The sequence below is a fragment of the Homalodisca vitripennis genome, chromosome 8, assembly GCF_021130785.1.
Source record: "Homalodisca vitripennis isolate AUS2020 chromosome 8, UT_GWSS_2.1, whole genome shotgun sequence".
Classification (NCBI taxonomy): Eukaryota; Metazoa; Arthropoda; class Insecta; order Hemiptera; family Cicadellidae; genus Homalodisca; species Homalodisca vitripennis.
This window is the reverse complement of record NC_060214.1, coordinates 69,220,302-69,239,267: the sequence shown is the minus strand read 5'-3', so window position 1 is coordinate 69,239,267 and position 18,966 is coordinate 69,220,302. Positions and strand designations below refer to the sequence as shown.

General features: G+C 37.0%; 1 protein-coding gene across 1 annotated transcript in view; it reads left to right on the top strand.

Annotated features, from left to right (window-relative positions):
- LOC124368218 overlaps positions 1 to 18,966 on the top strand; it is an 84,030-nt gene that overhangs the window by 30,759 nt on the left and 34,305 nt on the right. Inside the window, 1 exon segment of the mRNA XM_046825493.1 lies at positions 5,256 to 5,453. Within this exon segment, the coding sequence (XP_046681449.1) occupies positions 5,256 to 5,453 (198 nt within the window).

Sequence of the window (18,966 nt, the reverse complement as noted above, 5' to 3'; positions counted from 1 at the left end):
TTATTCTTGTCTATAAAGGACAAGAATCTCTCGAGAAAAAATCTTTTCAATTACCTTGGAGAAGGTTGACAAGAGGGAAATCGGGCGATAATTACTGCAATCCTCCCTTTTACCCTTTTTGTGCAGTGGTCGAATGATAGCATGCTTCAAAACATCCGGAAAAAAAGCCTTCTTGAAAAAGATTCATTCACAAGAAAGGCCAGCAGTGGTGATATCAAGTCATGGATCTGTTTCAAGAGTTTAGAAGAAATACCATCAGATTCCGCAAGATGGCTTGGATTTCATAGCAAGGATGACGCGTGATATTTCCTCTGCCGACGTTTGTGAAAAGGAAGAAGGAGTTCATTATTGTCTGCATACTAGTTGAAGATGAGTGTATAGCAGCAGTGTTACCACAAGTCACATCTGATTGTGTTTGTCCTACAACAGCAAAAATATTTATTGAATATATTGGCAACTGTTGTAGGATCTGTAATATGGGTATTATTTTCGTCCAATAATTGAATGTTCAAGTTCTTCTTGGAATTTGAAGACTTTTGGTTGTTTATGATTTCCCACACTGCTTTGCTTTTTTATTAGAGGAGTTGGCAATCTTGGTCAGTACTTGATCTGATTTGATTTTCCGAATAGCCTTCCTGTAATCTCGTCTCTCATTCCTATACAATACTCGTGAGGGATGGGATGAATCGAAATCCTTTGTTATTGAGTGCAAAAACTGCAACCTATCCCGCATATGTAAGATCTCAGGGTTTGTGACAGAGCAACCGGCAGACTTTCTAGGACAAATCCTAGATTTTACCAAAGGGAAACAAACCTCAAAGTAGTTGATTGATGACCCTGAAGAACTCCTCAAATTTGTCGTTGACATTCTCTGTGCTAAGCATGTCAGCCCCACATTTCATTACTTAAGTAATGTCTAAATGTCTGGACATTCTGTGGCGAGAAACGGCGAGACCACTTATTACTGAGAGCTATCGAGGACCACTGGTGACAACCTTACTAAGGCTTCCTGGCCGTGGTGGTCTGACAAGGCAGTGACAACAACTTTGCTGCTTATCCCGTGTGTATCAATGTTAGTAAAATGTTGTCGATTGCGGTTCTGGAGTTTTTGAAATCTCTTGTGTACGATGAAATTGTACACCTGAGACCGTAGGATCCCATTATATGTATAAAGTTTCTACTTGAAGGCCTTGAACTCAAGACATCTATGTTGAAGTCCCCGAGCACTATGATTTTTCGAGATTTACTCAGCAGTTTTTTCAAGACATTGGCTGATTGAGTTTAAAAAAGGCTTCGCAGTTCATATCCCGGGCTTCTATATACCGCCAGTACAAAAAGGGGATCCTCATGTTGAAGACGTATTCTTGCTGCGGCCATCTGACAATCGTCCTCAGAGCAAAATCGGGAAACATCGACATGATCACCTTGCAGTTTACTATCCATCAGAATGCAAACTCCTCCCTTCTGCCTGAAATTGCAGCAAAAAGCAGAAACGCTTGTGTAAACCTGGCAAGTTAAAAAACTTCGAACTGCGCTTGCGTAAGATTGTGTTCGGAAAGACACAAGATATCCGGCGGCTCGCATTCCAGATGAATTTGGAGTAGGTCAATATTGGAACGTATTCCACAAATGTTCTGGTGAAATACATTTAAGAACATTTTTCCCGACCCTGCCGCCGAGAAAGAGCTGGATGATTGGTGCTATCCCCTTGGCTGTCGGACTCGACCCCCGTACAAAAAAAATGGCTGGCCTCAACTCCCGAGTTGACCCACACCCTCCGCCGGGCAGAACCTTCAGGAGTTTCTCGCGGTGAACTCTCCGCACCGAAAGCGCCCGAGCCAAACCGAGAGTTATACCATATTTCTTGTACGGTATACCCGTGGGGGATCATTGAAACGGTTTACCACTTCCACGTCTTTTGACTCTCTCCTGGATCTCATGACACAGGGCGTGGGACTTACGGTACTCCGCACGAGACAAGATAGCATCAGAAATTATGGTAGCTATGAGGCTCTTTCCCCGATTGTTAAAGTGCAGCCCCCGTCTCGTGTAGTGGTGTTTTGGAATGGATTCTATAGGCAAGAAGGTGACGTGATCGTCGGATTTGACTAAGTTTTTGATCTCATTGTTTAATTGTCCGATTTTATTATTCAGGGCCCTATTATCATACCTCAGAGGTATACCCAAAAACGATAACATTGGTGTTGACTGACTCTTTCAATGATTTACTTAATGATGAAAAGAATACCACCACAGTTGTCAGGGACATTGTTAGTGCCAGCAAACAACACGAGAACGTCACTCTTTGTAAGCTCATTCCGGCCAGGTTTGCTGCCCTCCCAGTACATTCTCCATTGTAGCACCAGGCTTAACACTATATTTTTACTTTAAGCTTAGGCTCTAGCAATTTGTCAAGTTTTTCTGGAATATCACGTCCATGCGAGTCACTTAATAAAAGGACAACACCTTTTTTGTTGTTGCTTTTATGCTGACTTACAGTAATGTCAGGTGCATGAGCAGGTTTGGAAGGCAGCAACCTTGCATTGCTCTTAGTTGTATTACCATAGTTTGATTTTTTTTGTTTAGGAACTTTACTAGTGTTGGTAATTTTCCGATCAACATAAGGAGGAACATTACTTTTCTCAGATACGAGAATATCGTATGAATTTTCAAGACTTACGTTGAATGACGCTACCGGTCTGTGTCTGGCACTGTGCTTTGGGCTAACCACTCTCCACTCACTGTCCCCACCTCTCTTCAATTTCAAGCTAGGAATGCTGGGCATCTTTTCTGTTTTACTTGATTGCACGTGATGCCGAGTTGAACTCGAGTTTTTTATTCGAAAGAGGTTGTGAATGGAGAGTGCTCAACTCAGGCCTCTTACAAGTTTGAGATTCGCTTGGATAGTTAAATATACTCAAATACCAGTCAAGGAAAGATGCTTTAGTATTAGGTTGAATGTAACAGCCCCACTATAATTTTTAAGTGAACCATCACACTCAAACCGCACTCGAAATTGTTCTTTTGTTGTGTACAAGGAAGTTCATTGAAGTCCTTATCAGGTATACCAAGCTTAACACATAGTTCACGGGCGTGGCGAGAGTTATACCCTTTTATCGAATCCAAATGAAAAGCTTGTTTGAACCTGTTGTCAATTAACAACAGGCTCCAGTGTGAGCCACTGTCGTCAGTCAGTCCTTTTCCACTGTCATTTACACAGCACAAAACGAAATCCTTGTCCCGTAAATAAAGTTTCTCCAGGATTGCTATGGTCTCTACAGGGTCACTGAGTTTTGCGGCATGGGAAACAGAGGGTCCCATAACCACAACATCTTTCCTCCCACAGAGATCCACGCTCACATGCGTCTACATAAAATTGAATCGTATCACCATCAACCCATCTCGATTTGGACCACTCAGAACTGGTCCTGGATTTAGAACTTTCCACCTGTTTTACAAGTTTGTCTCTACAAGATGTTTAGTTCTATTATTTTATTCTTATCAGATGTTTGTTCTAGACTAAGTTTTACAATTTTTTTCATTTAAAAGTCTATTATTCGGATGAAAGATTTTCAAATGCCACCCGTGATAACTGTAGTTCTCGTTAAGTGCCTTAATCTTACTTTCTAACTCATCTTTTTCTAAAAAGGCTTGATCCTGAAATTGAAAAGAACTGTCCATCTCTAAACGCCTTTTCTCTTTCTCGTAGGAAAGTAGGAAACAGTTATAATAAGTTATTTTTATTACTGAAATATCGTTCTTTAGCAATTAACTTTCGGTTAACTTTGGTGATTCGTAATTAAAATAAATTATAATTTTGCAATTTGAACGGTAATTATCTCGTAGTTTTATAGATGATATATGATAATATAACATTTTAAAATGTTATGACTATAACGTATGCACAGAAAAAAAGTAATAATACAATAACTGTATTTATCTTTATTTTGTAATTTGTAATTATCAGTATCTGTAATTATTACAGAATTTCGTTTTCAATTACGGTTCTGCCAGTGCGGGTTTGCTTGGAATTTTTTGATTGTATATTCAGGTCCGAACTCAGACCGGGTTTTCGTACAATTTCTTCCGGAGCCAGTCACCACGTCTATATGAAGGGACTGTGTCTGGTGGGGGGACACGACGGGGCCCGACCGAATATCTTTACCAGGGCTCGCCAAAGCTAACTACGGCCATGAGTAAATTGGCCCGCGCCGCGCCGCGTACCTGTCTCAACAGGAATGGTTCATTCCCCCACCACCCCATCCCTTTGACTCTCCATACCTATCAAAGAATATAAATAATCAGTTTAGTTCGCACCTACTTATCTCCAATAGAAGATCTTCTTTTATCAAACTTTGATGTTTGATTTTTTATAAGACATAATAAAATAATTGTGTAGGTATTTATGGTTAAGGTGTTTCGTGAATAATAGTGTTTTGTTTAAATACAAAAATGAAATGCGTTATATTGAGAGTAAGTTAAGCAGAGCATTAGGCTAAGTGTTTTAGGTGTAATTGTTATCTGTAAATAAACTCTGAAATTGTGTACTAAAATGTGGATTGAATTTAAAAGGTAATCGGTTATTTCATTCGACTAAAATAACCGATTAACGAAAAAAAATAACTGACTGGTTAGTCGGTTATAAAATCCATTCGGTTATCCCATCACTAATTTGAGAACTCACAGGTGTCAAGCTTGAGACAACTTGAAAGTTATTGGAAGAAGATGGCCATGCGACCTCTTTTTTAAATAATTATGTCATTAAAACTGAAAGAAAGCTGTGAAATTTTCGTTGCACGACTTAAAAAGTCTTGTGTTAAAATCCCATAACTATTACATCCATCATTTACAATTTCCAAAACGCATCTTAAACGTCACAACTGATTATTTTTTGAAAACTGTATGAGACTTTTAGTTTTGATTGCACTATTTTTAGAGGAATGACAACATTAGACGATCTGTTGCATGATCTTATCATTTAGAACTGTTAAGTTGACTGTTACTATCTTACTATTATTTTGGTTTTGAGTAGATCCCAAAACTTGTCGAATACCACAAAATATATATTTTATTCGTGCATTTTAGAGAAAGATTAAGGAAATATAAAGGGGGTGACTAAAAATCAGCCTTTATATATCAATTACTCTTATAATCGCTCTATCGTGACTATAACATGTTAAATAATATGTAAATCTAAGAGTTTGTAAAACAGAATAGAAACTGTATAAAAGTCTTTTTTGGATTCGTGGTTGTAGGATGCCACCATGGCGGGGAGTCATACAAGGACGGGAGCGATGTGGCGATGGTTGATCCATGTGTGAAGTGTCGGTGTGTGCGAGGTGTGCTGGTGTGCCGCCTGAGGGTGTGCAACCCCCAGCCACACCCGCCTCCACCCGGCTGTCTCGTGCTTACCCGACGTTCTGAGTGTTGCCAGAGACTCGTCTGCAACCAAGGTAAGGTCTACCGTTTTTCTTTGGTTGATTACTAAGTCGTTATAGATAAGTTTTGTAGGATTTTTGAAGACATATTTTTGAGTTGAACTTCTTACATTAGTAGAATTAGAATTTGGTGGATTTTATCCACATTATTCCACACACACACAAATCTTCTTTGAGGGAAGTAAAGCATTTTCATAAGTTGTATTTTGGATATAGATTAGGAACAATGAACCAGCTAATAAAATTTAATTCCTTCCTTTATCCTTGTTTCTTTTGACTAATATCCCAACATTTCCATCAATATTTAACTAATGTGACCGTCCTCTGTCCCATCTAGCATGGGAATCTCTCTCGTTTAGTAAATATCATACATAATTTTATTTCATAATTGTATTTCTGAATTGTGTTTATTTGTTTTGTTTATCGGAGGATTCAATGAAAGAGGACTTATTACTGAATAGAAAAAGTTAGTCAGGACAATTTTCCATTTTCAAATTCTTTATTTATAACTAAATACACAATAATAACATTGAATTAACATACGCGGCGAAGACCACAATGGCTTTAGTGCAGATAGATGAGAACGACTGACAGTCGATTGAAGATATCTCTTTAAATTCAGAAAATGTGAAAATTCATCGTCTCGGAGGTCTTGGTTCCTAATATAGCAATTCTGCAATACAGCATTGTCTTTCAAACGATATAATGGCATTTAAATGTACGTTTAGTAGTTGACTTGGTGCTGTAACCACTTAAACGTGAAGATAAATACATTAGTATTACATGATCCTTGATGTAAGTAGACAAGTATTCAACAATAAATGTTACAAAAATAGAACACTTTCAGAAGTTTCAGTTTTTTTTATCTATCCTTTTCCTCAAGAGTCATAACCCCTAAACGTAGGCCTAAGGTTGAAAATACCCCGGTCTTAAAGACAAAAGAGTGCCAATGACGTTGTTACAGTCTAAGATTAGTAGCAGAATACGTTACATGTTTTTAAAAAATATGCAAATTATGTTATAAAGCTTAGACTTTAACAGGATCATCGTCAAACATTTTAGTCTTTTAGTTTTTGTATATGTTTAATCTTATGTCCTACAGTTTTTTAACTCCTTAGGAGGAAGATAGATTTTAATCCTCGAAACTTAGTGTTTTTTTCTGTATAAATAATAACGGTGGCAAATTTCCGAAATATGCTATTATCCTCTCAAGTGATCTACTATCAACAACGAAAAACTTTACACAAAGAATAATTAGACACACGGAGAAATCATAGTTATTTACATAATTTTAAGTAGTTTTGGAAAAGAAGAATACAATTTATTATTTGTTCAATGACATTTTTGTAACAGAAATGTTTGCATTCATTTAATGATTGTTGAAGAAAAATGTTCAGCCTCCAAGAATGACTCGGTAAAATTGGATATAATGAGCTTCAGTAGAATACTTTAAAAATGGAAACAAATGTTTTAACACTATTTAAAAACAAAAACACATATTCTTTGTTAGATAGTAAGGATACTTAGTCAAATTATTTGTTCTTCTATAATAAGGTTTTAAATTTAGTATAATTGCTTGTTAATTTGTGCAAGATAATTAGAAAATGTTTGGTCAACCTTCGATGTCAGCTGATAGTGTTACTTTAGTGCAGATAGATGAGAACGACTGACAGTCGATTGAAGATATGTCTCTTTAAATTCAGAAAATGTGAAAATTCATCGTCCCGGAGGTCTTGGTTAATTACTGATAGTCTTTGTTATCGGTACAATCTCATAGCTGTGTTATATTCTGATTAGGATTATATCTACAATCAAAGTCCTACAATATATTTAAGTTATGATACATCTTACACCTCTAAGCATTCTACTATAAATCTCTGTTATTTTCGCTAATTCAAGCTCCCAGCGAATATTTCTTAATAATCAGGGAAGGCAAATTGAAAAAAATTAAAAAAAATGGTTTTTGTTAGTTATGTTTGAGTTTATAAAAACCTGATACACCATTGGATTAATTTTGATATTTCTTACATATTTTTTAATTTGAAATTTGTTGTCAAACTTATTGATTAAAACAATTTGAAAATATTAAACCAACGCCATTTTCAAACAAATACCTGCAGAAAGTCAATATTTTGCATGAATGTGTAACTCTGTAAGACAAAGACCTGTTAGAAAGTTCATGAATTTATCCTAAACCGTGCATGAGATATTGTTTGAAAAAGATACATACACGCAGGCAACTTATACACTAAGCTAGAGAAGGCACATTTTATCATTTATTAATTGTTTGTTTCTACCCTCTTAACAATCTGGTAAAGTTTGATCAAAATGATTGGGAGAGACATATAGCAATTTTTAATTACTTATTATAATGAAATTAAAATGTCGAATTCTGTTTATCCTTATTTAATTCATTCATATGTAACCTTCATACCAAAATAATGCAAATTAGTTGAAGTAAGATGTACTTCAGAAATAGTAAAACTAAAATTTAAATGTACAGGGCTTTAAATTACTTCAACGTGACATTAATAAAAAATCATTTTATTTATTTTTTACGGGGAAGATATATTTCATTAAATGATTTTAATGGAATAAAGATTATAGAAGAGTTTTTATACGCCACTGTACCTGTTAATGGAGCAAGCATATGGTAAGGTCTACGGTGTGGGCGACCCGCTGTGGGTGTGTAGAAGCTAGTAAGGAACAATAATCCTTCAGGGTTCGCGACTTCCTAAATAAACTATAGTTAGGATTTGTTTTTTTTTTTTTACGAGAAAATTCTAATGCACCGTCACCGTCCGCAGTAGAGCGCTCGTAAATTGGACTCTTTCTCACTAAAACCCATCCATGAAGAGACCAATCTCATCCACTACTCCAAGACGATTCCAACCATTTCAATTTTATTAGACTGATCAATAGTAATGTTGTATTATCTTTATTCTGTTTTATGTGTCATTAGAACTCTCTATACATACGCAGAGGCACGGATCCAAGCCTAAAGCCCTCTGATCAAGGATATTTCCTGCACAACAGATTCCGCTGAGAACTAGCCCAAAGGCATCTCGAGTCCTTTCTTTCCCACCTGCAGCAAGAAAAGAGTATGTAGTTAGAGTAGTTATGATCCGAATTCTTCTCAACTTCTCATACTCACCCTTCAGAATAGCTCACAAAATTACACCCTGGCCAATGAGGAATTAGCCGAAGGCTATCTTGTCTTCCCTTTCCACCTTTTACAGGAAAAAGAATGTGTGGTTGGAATTGTTGTGCTCTGAGCTTCCATAAAAGCTCTGCGAGTTCCCGAACTGACCGCCAGCAAAGCTCGGGAATCGCCATGGCCACTGAAGAATTGCATAGGTAACTTACCTTTCAATGCCCCTTCTCCAACTTCAGGTCTCATATCGGTCTGTCCTCTCAGTGTGTTCTCTTGTAATTTCGGTCATCCTAATTTGCCAATGTTACTAGACGTTTAGATTGGATTAGACCCCGCTTCCTTCGTCTATCCACTTTCTTTTAAAAGCGATCAAATCAATTCGTACATCCCTCGTATGATATGCTGTATCAGATGGTTCAGATACTGATAGCCGCTACTGCAGATACAACACAAAGTAAAACACTATTTATTTGAATAAAATAAAATTCATGCCAATAGATTCTTTGAAATACTCCCTCCATGTCATGTTTGTAGGGACGAACTGTTAACTGTGGATTAATTTATTTATTATGCAGTGCCAATGACTTAGTTATTCTTCTAAAATTTTGAAGTAACTTCATACCGTAAAAAGAAATTAACAGCACGAACTATTTATAAATCTGATATTATATATGATAAAGCAACCACTGTAACCTTGTAGTAATAACATAAAACTTCTTTTTTGACGAAAATTCCAAACTAAAAATTTCACAAATCTGGTCCGAGTATCGAACCTTGAGATGCACCTCGTTTTGAACTTTTCAGCCTGTCAACTGTCGAATAAATAAGCCGCAATCTCTACAGTAGCTATGAAGTATCCTCAACAGGTAGATAAATTGGAACACCAGAACCAACAAACTCTCACTGTCTGGAAAATTCCAAAAGTCTCTTATATAATAAAAATTCTGAAGACTGAAACCTTCCTGAAGTTTCCAGGCAACCTGGAGGCCGTGTATTCACAGTGACGGAAGTTAACGTGCGTCGAAAGTTGTTTTTTTAGAGGCCGGAATAATCTATGAGAGGCCAAAAACCCTAGTACTTACAGAAGCTAGAATCAAGAAGTAGACAGACGCGTCAAGACATGACAACCTTGGGAACTCCCACAAGATATGCATTTTCACGGGCTGGGAACTCGTATATGCTGAAAGCTTCTAGAGGTTAGAGGCTTGCAGTCTGGACAAGCTCTAGCTCAATCATAAAATTTTGGAACGCCAACATTAAGAAAATCATGTACAATGACTTAAACTCACAATCGATTTTGGACCAAATCGGTGGGAAGCGGTAGTCCAGGCACAATAGAGTTGACGGATCGACAGCGCGCGGCGGTACACCACAATGCAGGCTCGACTTGTCCTACTAGACCGAGAACTAATTGCAACAACTAGTCCTTTGCGGAAATGTGAGCCAAGATGGCTGGTCCATCAGTAATCCATTTGTATGCGGACAGGAGACTTGACAGACAGGTAGAAACCGCACCATCAACAGTTTAGAATATTCTCATACAATGTATCTCTGCAGCTGTCTCTGATGGCAACTTCTCTGGTGTGTCACGACTTCCAGTCTACGTTTTTTTAATATCTATGCATATATTCATATTTTATTATCTCTGTTCCTTTCTACCTGCATTCTTCTCACTCCCTATCTTCCCCCCTTTCTCGCGCTCACTCTCATTTTATATATTTATCTTTCTAACACTTAAAGGCAAACATCAACGACGAATATATTGTAATAGATGATTGATATTTTGATGTGTATATAGGTAAAATGAATCGCTTTCAGCAACTATTATTGTATACATATCGATGGTAACTGTTACCAAAACCTTCTTTCAGGTTTTACGTAAACGCCAAACCCGGATAATTCGGTCTTGGGCTGTATTAGTAGGTGGCTCCTGAAATCCAGTGAACGGCAAATTCCATCACTTCATGATGGTCTAAACACGTTTTGTACAATTTTCGTGTTATACGAATTTGATACGGAAGAGTGTTTAATATACTCTATTACCTCTCGGCACTTGGTAGCTTTCAGTGATCTTCACAAGCTTTCCTTAAATATAAGTTCATAGTTTATGGGAGTTTCTTGATTCTAGGAACTTTCAGAGATCTCATAATGATGGATACTGCTGATGGGAACTTTGGATGTATAACAGTTCTTGGCATATACAGAGAGCTTCATCTATGGAAGGCTTCGGCCTTTACAGTCCCATAGACTTTAGGAGTCCTTGTCCTCTCTGTTGTTTCTGTCAGTTGATGCTTCTGATCAGAGTGCTCATGGCATCTATCAAGTTACGTAATTTTCAAGTCCTACCCGACAGACATTTGATAAATTGTACTGATAGTGATATGTTTCAATGACGCTAAGCCAAAGGTTGTTAACAGTTCTAAAAGTTTCGGGACTCTGGGTGGTTCAAAGAACACTAGATGCTTTTCCCCAGCACAGCCCTTTTAGTCCAATATAATACACAAAAACTCAACAGCTATGATTAGTTGCAAGGTATTTCATAACATGTCCATAACAATTCATGTTAAATTTTACTGGTTCAAAAGAGAACTATAGTAGTTTAATGGAAAATGGTTTTTCTCCCATGACTCCATATGAGGTTCTCTTGATTAATTCCCTTCCATACAACGCATCTATCAATTTTGAGTAACACTACGTATTTTAAATCATTCAGGGTTGTTCATATACAATGTGCACTGCCCTTGAATGTTAGCAAAACTCAAAATCCATTGAATAATTATCATGGGTTACTATTTATTAAAAATAAACACAATGCAAATGTTGGTTGAAATGAGAGCTGTGAAGAAATTCACTTATGGCTTTAATGTTTCTAGTTCATTGTGAAAGTAATTTTTATTCTAGAGACATTTTCTTAGGTTTAATCAATGTCATATATATTTATGTTCTCGAGGCGTCACCTCCTTAGACCTAAGACTTACCATCTTTATTAGGTACCCAGCTCACGGAGGTGTACAATATCTGGGAGTTCTCAGCCTCTGAGAATTCCCTGCTATAGAGCTCTTCTGCTAGAAATCATGGATCTCGTGGACTCCGTGGAGGACTGTCGGTTAAAAATGGTTTAAAGACAGTCCATACTGTTTTGCTCAAAGCAATGTAACCATACGTTATGAAGAGTAGTTGCCCATTTTTGGCACTGGAGTTCTGTTCCATGGTTCAAAGAGTACAGAGAAAGCTTGCTGAAATACAATTTATGTCTAAGACGTTCATGTAAAGTCTGTTTAACATCTATCCCACCACAAGGCGTTTAGAATAATTGTGGATAAAAGAATTTTGGCAATTGATTTTCGCCTATTGAATAATCCTCGAAAAGGACACTGGATCCTCAATTAACTTCTAAAATGTGCATGCCAGATTTCGTAAATTTACCTTAAGAATTAATTGCGGCCTTAATCATTACGATACATTTAGAAAATTGTTTACTCAACCACATTGGATTATAAATATGCCTTCAAACATTAACAGATGCATAGAAATGTTGTACTCTTATAAAAATAACAATTAAGGGTTGTCCTCCTCCGTAGACTAATGGTTGTAGTCTCGGCTCTCTAACCGAGAGATCACGGGTTCAAATCCCGGGGAGGTCCAAAAATGTAATAATAATAAATAAAAACCAGTGCACTTCGAAGCTGGCATAGCTGACGCTTACGGCTTAAGTGAAAAAAAAACAAACAAACAATTAAGGAAACAGGATTTTTCCGGACATTTGCCATCGTTAAGTGAAACAAGAAAACAGTAACACTACGTTTCGAGATCTGCAATCTGATCTCTTCTTCAGGTAAAGAACTAACCTAATACATAATTACAAACTAGGTTAAAATAAACAAATCTTACTAAAGCGTTGTGGCACGCCTGAGTCAGGAATCACAACCTACATGTTGTATGTCAACTTCACTAACACTAAAGACATGCACTTAATAAAAAACTATACAAAACACCAATCATTAAACTAAACTACGGAATACAGGTCACAATATGTCTTCACTCGTCTACTAACCATTTACGACAGTCGTAAATGGTTAGTAGACGAGTGAAGACATATTGTGACCTGTATTCCGTAGTTTAGTTTAATGATTGGTGTTTTGTATAGTTTTTTATTAAGTGCATGTCTTTAGTGTTAGTGAAGTTGACATACAACATGTAGGTTGTGATTCCTGACTCAGGCGTGCCACAACGCTTTAGTAAGATTTGTTTATTTTAACCTAGTTTGTAATTATGTATTAGGTTAGTTCTTTACCTGAAGAAGAGATCAGATTGCAGATCTCGAAACGTAGTGTTACTGTTTTCTTGTTTCACTTAACGATGGCAAATGTCCGGAAAAATCCTGTTTCCTTCACAATCCTTCCATCGTCAAAAATAACCTTCAAACAAAGAAACAATTAAGGGTCCGTACTCACAGCTGACATAAAAGTGACTTTAATCGTTGTGAAATCTCACTGATCTTGATCACCACATTTCTCAATCAGCTGTCCAGTCTATAATAGGAAATCCCAACGGTACGGCGCGGCGTTTGGACTATTGTCTATTGTCATATTCAAAATATCGCCAGGTATGAAAGCATGTTTTCTAGTATTATGTAGAGCGTTTGATGTTGGTAAACATGTCTCGGCAGTGTTTGTGTGTTATTTTGAACTGAATTTTAATTCTTTTTTGAAGTTTATTTTTGACGATGAAAGATTGTGGAGGAACAGGCTTTTTCCGAACACTTGCCATCGTTCAGTGAAAAAAAAAAAACAGTAACACTACGTTTCGAGATCTGCAATCTGATCTCTTCTTCAGGTAAATAACTGACCTAACACATAATTACAAACTAGGTTAAAATAAACAAATCATACCAAAGCGTCAGGAAACACAACCACCAAGTTGTGTACAACACTACTCATTAAAACTAAACTAAAGAATACAGGTTACAATACGTCTGACGTAGGAGGTTGGTCGACGAATACAGACGTATTGTGACCTGTATTCTGTAGTTCAGATTTAATAATTAGTGTTGTGTTTAGTTTTTAGTAAGTGCATGTTTTAGGGTTAGTGAAGTTGACACACAACATGGTGGTTGTGATTCCTGACGTAGGCGTGTCACATCGCTCTGGTATGATTTGTTTATTTTAACCTAGTTTGTAATTACGTGTCAGGTCGGTTATTTACCTGAAGAGGAGATCAGATTGCAGACCTCAAAATCGTAGTGTTACTGATTTTTTGTTTCACTGAATTTTAAATCGTACAATGGAATAATTCAATATACGCAATTAAGTTCGTGCCGACGTCGATATGCATCGATCACAAAACACTGTCTGTTACAATTTAAAATCTATATTGATCACGCAGTCCGTGCTGTGATTATCTAAAAGCCTTTGTACGCATTAGGAAGGTCGCGTCGCGTCGGTGAGACACAGAGAAGAAGATAGTGCGAGGTTGGCGGACGAGAGAGACGATCGTGTGGAGATATGACCAAGCAAACAAAGCCTAGCGGTCCGGGGCCATTTGCATTCATTACGTCTTTATACTAGTTTTACGAGAGGCAGCCACACTCAGTTCCCACGTTTCGGCTCACTCGCGCACGCGCACGAGCGCACGTACTCACTCACAAGCGCGGCCAACGTTTTATCACCTTTAATCCATAGAGGATTATGGTCTTGGAGAGGACTGGCTCAACCAATGAGGAGTTGATAAGCTTGAGTCCACTTTGGCTCAGACCGTTCTACTTCAAACAACTGGGGTATCTCCGATGATTTATGTCCAAATGGCGTTCAGACTAACATTGACGAAAAGAATACTTAAATTGTGTCTACAATGCTTTGATATTTCACGTCTTTTCCGTCTCAAGACGCCATCTTTGCATGTACGAATTCCATAAATATTAACATAATACTGAATGTCAAGCTTTAAATAAGTTAAAAACTGTTATCTTATCTTCGCGTCTCATTCGCAAAATTAATTAACTATTTCGAAGAATAGTTAATATGATCTAGTAGAAAATGCATTAAAATGACTCCAAAGATCATTTTTGTGTTGAGGAAAAGATTTACTAAAATTCAACAATATTAAAGGGATATTAGGATTTTGTAAATTTGCCATCTTTATACGGTACAAAATATATAACACAACGTTTCAAGTATTGAAATCTACCCTCTTCGTCAGGTGAGATGATAATTAGTACATTAAAGACGTGCAGCAATGAGCTGCCACTATTCTGCACGTTTCTGAAATATTCTAGTTTTTATAACACTCGTTCTATTTTTATGTACTAATTATCTTCTCACCTGACGAATAGGTTAGATTTCAATCCTCGAAACGTTGTGTTATGTAACATATCACGTTAGCAAATGTCCTAACACCTATCATCCGTTAAAACCTTCCATCGTCAATAACACAATTTAAACCAATAACTATTATATCTATTATTAGAAAAGTTTCATTATTTTAACTTTTGCCCATTAAAAGATAGAGTACATTCTATTTAGAAATTTCTTAATTAATACCAGAAGAGTTTTTCCTTGTAAGATAAATATCTAGCTGTGTAGCATGTGTACCTGACTGAGATAAAAAAAAAAAAAAAAAAAAAAAAAAAAAAAAAAAAAAAAAAAAAAAAAAAAACTATAAGGAATGAGAAGAGATTCTTATTTTACAAACATTTAACACAGATTTAATTAATTCTGGCTCTATCTTAGATTTAACCTGTTCTTAAATGAAACAATCCTAACCGAAACGGACTTTGAGGCTTCAATTCAAACAAACCTCACCAAATCCAGTACTTATAAACCCTAGGCAAAAAAGGTGCCTTTAATTTATTAAAACAGCCTGAGTACGATAATAATTTAGATGATTAGCAATCTAAGTCCTTTTTGGGTTTTTATTCACTTGGGACAAGAAGGCGAAGAAACCCTTCATTGAATTTACTTCTAAAAGTAGCCTACCTATGTGCTTGCTTTCGGAATGACAGAATATTTAGGATGGGTAAAGTTGGAGGTAACGGTCACCTTCTGTCGAGATCCCGAGAGGAATAGCTATTAATATCTCAGTTGTGTTATCTTGAAGAGGGGTAGGGCAGCTCTGATCCAGTATCTCCAGTACAAGAGAACATGTGAGACCGGGAGACTACTCCCTTTAAACACCCTTTAACATTATGGGAGCTCACTCACTCCAACAGCCATCTTCACATTAAACCATACCATCTACAAAAAATAGCAATTTTCTGGACGTAGATTCAAATAAATTAAAATGAGCATAAATTTTCTTAATTAAACAATATGGGTAATATCAAAATTTCGATTGCAGTTAAGAATGTTGTCACCATTATTTCCATGATAATCACCTAAGGACTGATTTCTGTTATCTTCCCTTGTGGTTGGTGAAGTGTAATATTTGTCAGCCCCCGTCAATTTGCGGACCGGACATCAGTGAGATCGGAGCTGGACAGTGAGCAGTACGTAAGATCCCAACACGAAGTGCATTATTGTACAGTTGGCTGGACACATTTACTTGCATTGCAGTTTAGAACTGTCGAATGAGAAAAATTATAATTTCACGCAAACTAGTAAACCAGTTTGGATCTAAGATCGATCACTCTTTAAAAACGTGAAAGAAATTCTAAGCAATATATTTAACACATAGTCGCTCTTCATAATTTCTGTGAATTTTGTAAAATATACAAGGTACAATACGTATTGTAACAAACTGGGGTTGCATGTACAGTTTCAAATCTATAGCTCATTTCATTCTCGAGATGTTCTGCGGACAGCTAAACTGAAATTCAATCATACGAAATAAAGTTGACTCGAAATTGACCAACCAACTTACTACATAATTATGTTTTATTTGTTGGAATAGTTCTACATGTGTACAGACAGACATACAAAAATTAAATTTTCCAGTCTCTTCGCTAAAGCTCCGCCAATAATACGATACACATTTGCACGAACTTAGAAAAGACCACGAAAAGAAAAAATTACAAATCTATTTTCAAAACACATTATGGCATGTTTTAGTACATTTTAAAAGTTAAATTTTAAAAACTAATAGTCAAGTCAAGTTTCACTAACTAAATCGAAAGTGAGTAGATACGTTTTAAATCGGTTATATTAAAAGTAAACTTCCTAATCAGTTCCTTAATTTTAAAGCATTTACGCAAGAATTTAATGACTATGATCATGAGAATGTTCATGATATTTGAGAAGCTGTGCTTCCAGTCACTAAAACGTCTAAAGATTGGGTTTTTTGCGTCACCTGTTTGAAATAAATAACATTTAATACAACATAAATTATCACCTGACTGCGAGTAATAACCAATCTTTTAAACAACATCCACATTAGGAAAGGTGCGCTTAAATATATTTCGATACAATGCTTTTTCCATCATAGTAAGTTCGCAAAAATTATAATAGTTCCACTATTATTTTTTGTTTTCATCATTATCATAAATTGAGTTTAACCATTCCAATTAGAAGGATCATCTATGGAAAATGAATTAGGTAAGGTTACCTCAACCTGTGATTGTACACTAATTTCAGGCTCATCATTTAGATTAACGTTGGTGCAGGGCTGATCAATGTGTATATCTAGGCCTAGTAATTCTTCTTCTGTAAAGTTAGACGAGGTCGATGAAGAAGGTTAATGATGAGTCATCTCAGCATTCACAGGTAGGCGTTAAATTATTAATGTATGTCCTATTTTAGGCACTTTCTTAAATAGTTTGTTGCGACCCAGCATTTCCGCAGTGCATTTATTGTATTCAGACAATAATTACATGAGCTAATGAGATGTGCAGGTGACGTTATTTGGTTGATGAGAGGATGGAAATAACACATACGCTCACGACCCAACTACAGACAGCAGTGACGATAAAATAGACGGGAAGTGTGGCCAAAGCCACCAACTGCAATTTATTGGATTTTTTAAGCGGAGGGAACCTTCAAAAGGTACCAACGTCCCGGTTATAATGGACTTTTACCTCACTAAACCACTCTGCTGCCACGTCCTTTCGTGGCCGTACAACATCTGGATCCTATGTCCACTGGCTGTAGAGTGTACGCTTAGACGGAATAAAATTGCATAGATAATTTAAGCGTATTGGCTGGGAATGCAAACTGAAACAAAGTCCTGACTTGCTAAATGGTTGCGGTCCCTGACAAGGACGCCGTAGGTCCTTTCGTGGACCCGTACTTGATAGTGGTCCACACTAAAAGTTCATACTTAATAAATAAATTAAATCTAATTAATACTTAACGAATAAGTAATAATATTCATATAATAAACTGCACTGTGATTTGATAATAAAGAGAGAGGATTATAGTTATACCAATCTTAAGATATTTTTTATAATCTAGACAAGTAATAGTGGGATTTAGAAGAACAGTTTTTATTTTTACATTATAAATTATACGACAATAGTAAACATTACAATTATGAAGAGCTGGAGACGGAATACAGTCAACTTGAAACCATTAATCAGCAACCCCAGTGAATTGTGTTCAACTGTAAAGTGTTCGATATAAAATTGTTGAGCGGACGGCCAAGAGTGCTGTAGCTTACAATGAGAATTTTGACAACTGGTGAGCATCCGCAATGTAACTTCGAACTCAACGAACAATTTTGCAATGGCCGACTAAGGAATTTTCATATTAGTTGGTAGGTATTACCAGATTTGAAATTGACAGCCAATGGCACTTCAGACTGGAGAGTAATAGTGCAGCGGCTGCAAACTTGAATTTTGGTATCTGGTAAGAATCCACATCGGACCTTCACACTGGAAGAGCAATGGTGCAGCGGCTGCAAACCGGAATTTAGGTATCTGGTAAGTATGCACATAGGACCTTCACACTGGATGAACAATGGTGCAGCGGCTGCAAACCGGAATTTAGGTTCCTGGTAAGTATCCACATCGGACCTTCACACTGGATGAACAATGGTGCAGCGGCTGGAAACTGGAATTTAGGTTCCTGGTAAGTATCCACATCGGACCTTCACACTGGATGAACAATGGTGCAGCGGCTGCAAACCGGAATTTAGGTTCCTGGTAAGTATCCACATCGGACCTTCACACTGGATGAACAATGGTGCAGCGGCTGAAACCGGAATTTAGGTTCCTGGTAAGTATCCACATCGGACTTTCACACTGGATGAGCAATGGTGCAGCGGCTGCAAACCGGAATTTAGGTATCTGGTAAGTATCCACATAGGACCTTCACACTGGATGAGCAATGGTGCAGCGGCTGGAAACTGGAATTTAGGTTCCTGGTAAGTATCCACATCGGACCTTCACACTGGATGAACAATGGTGCAGCGGCTGCAAACCGGAATTTAGGTTCCTGGTAAGTA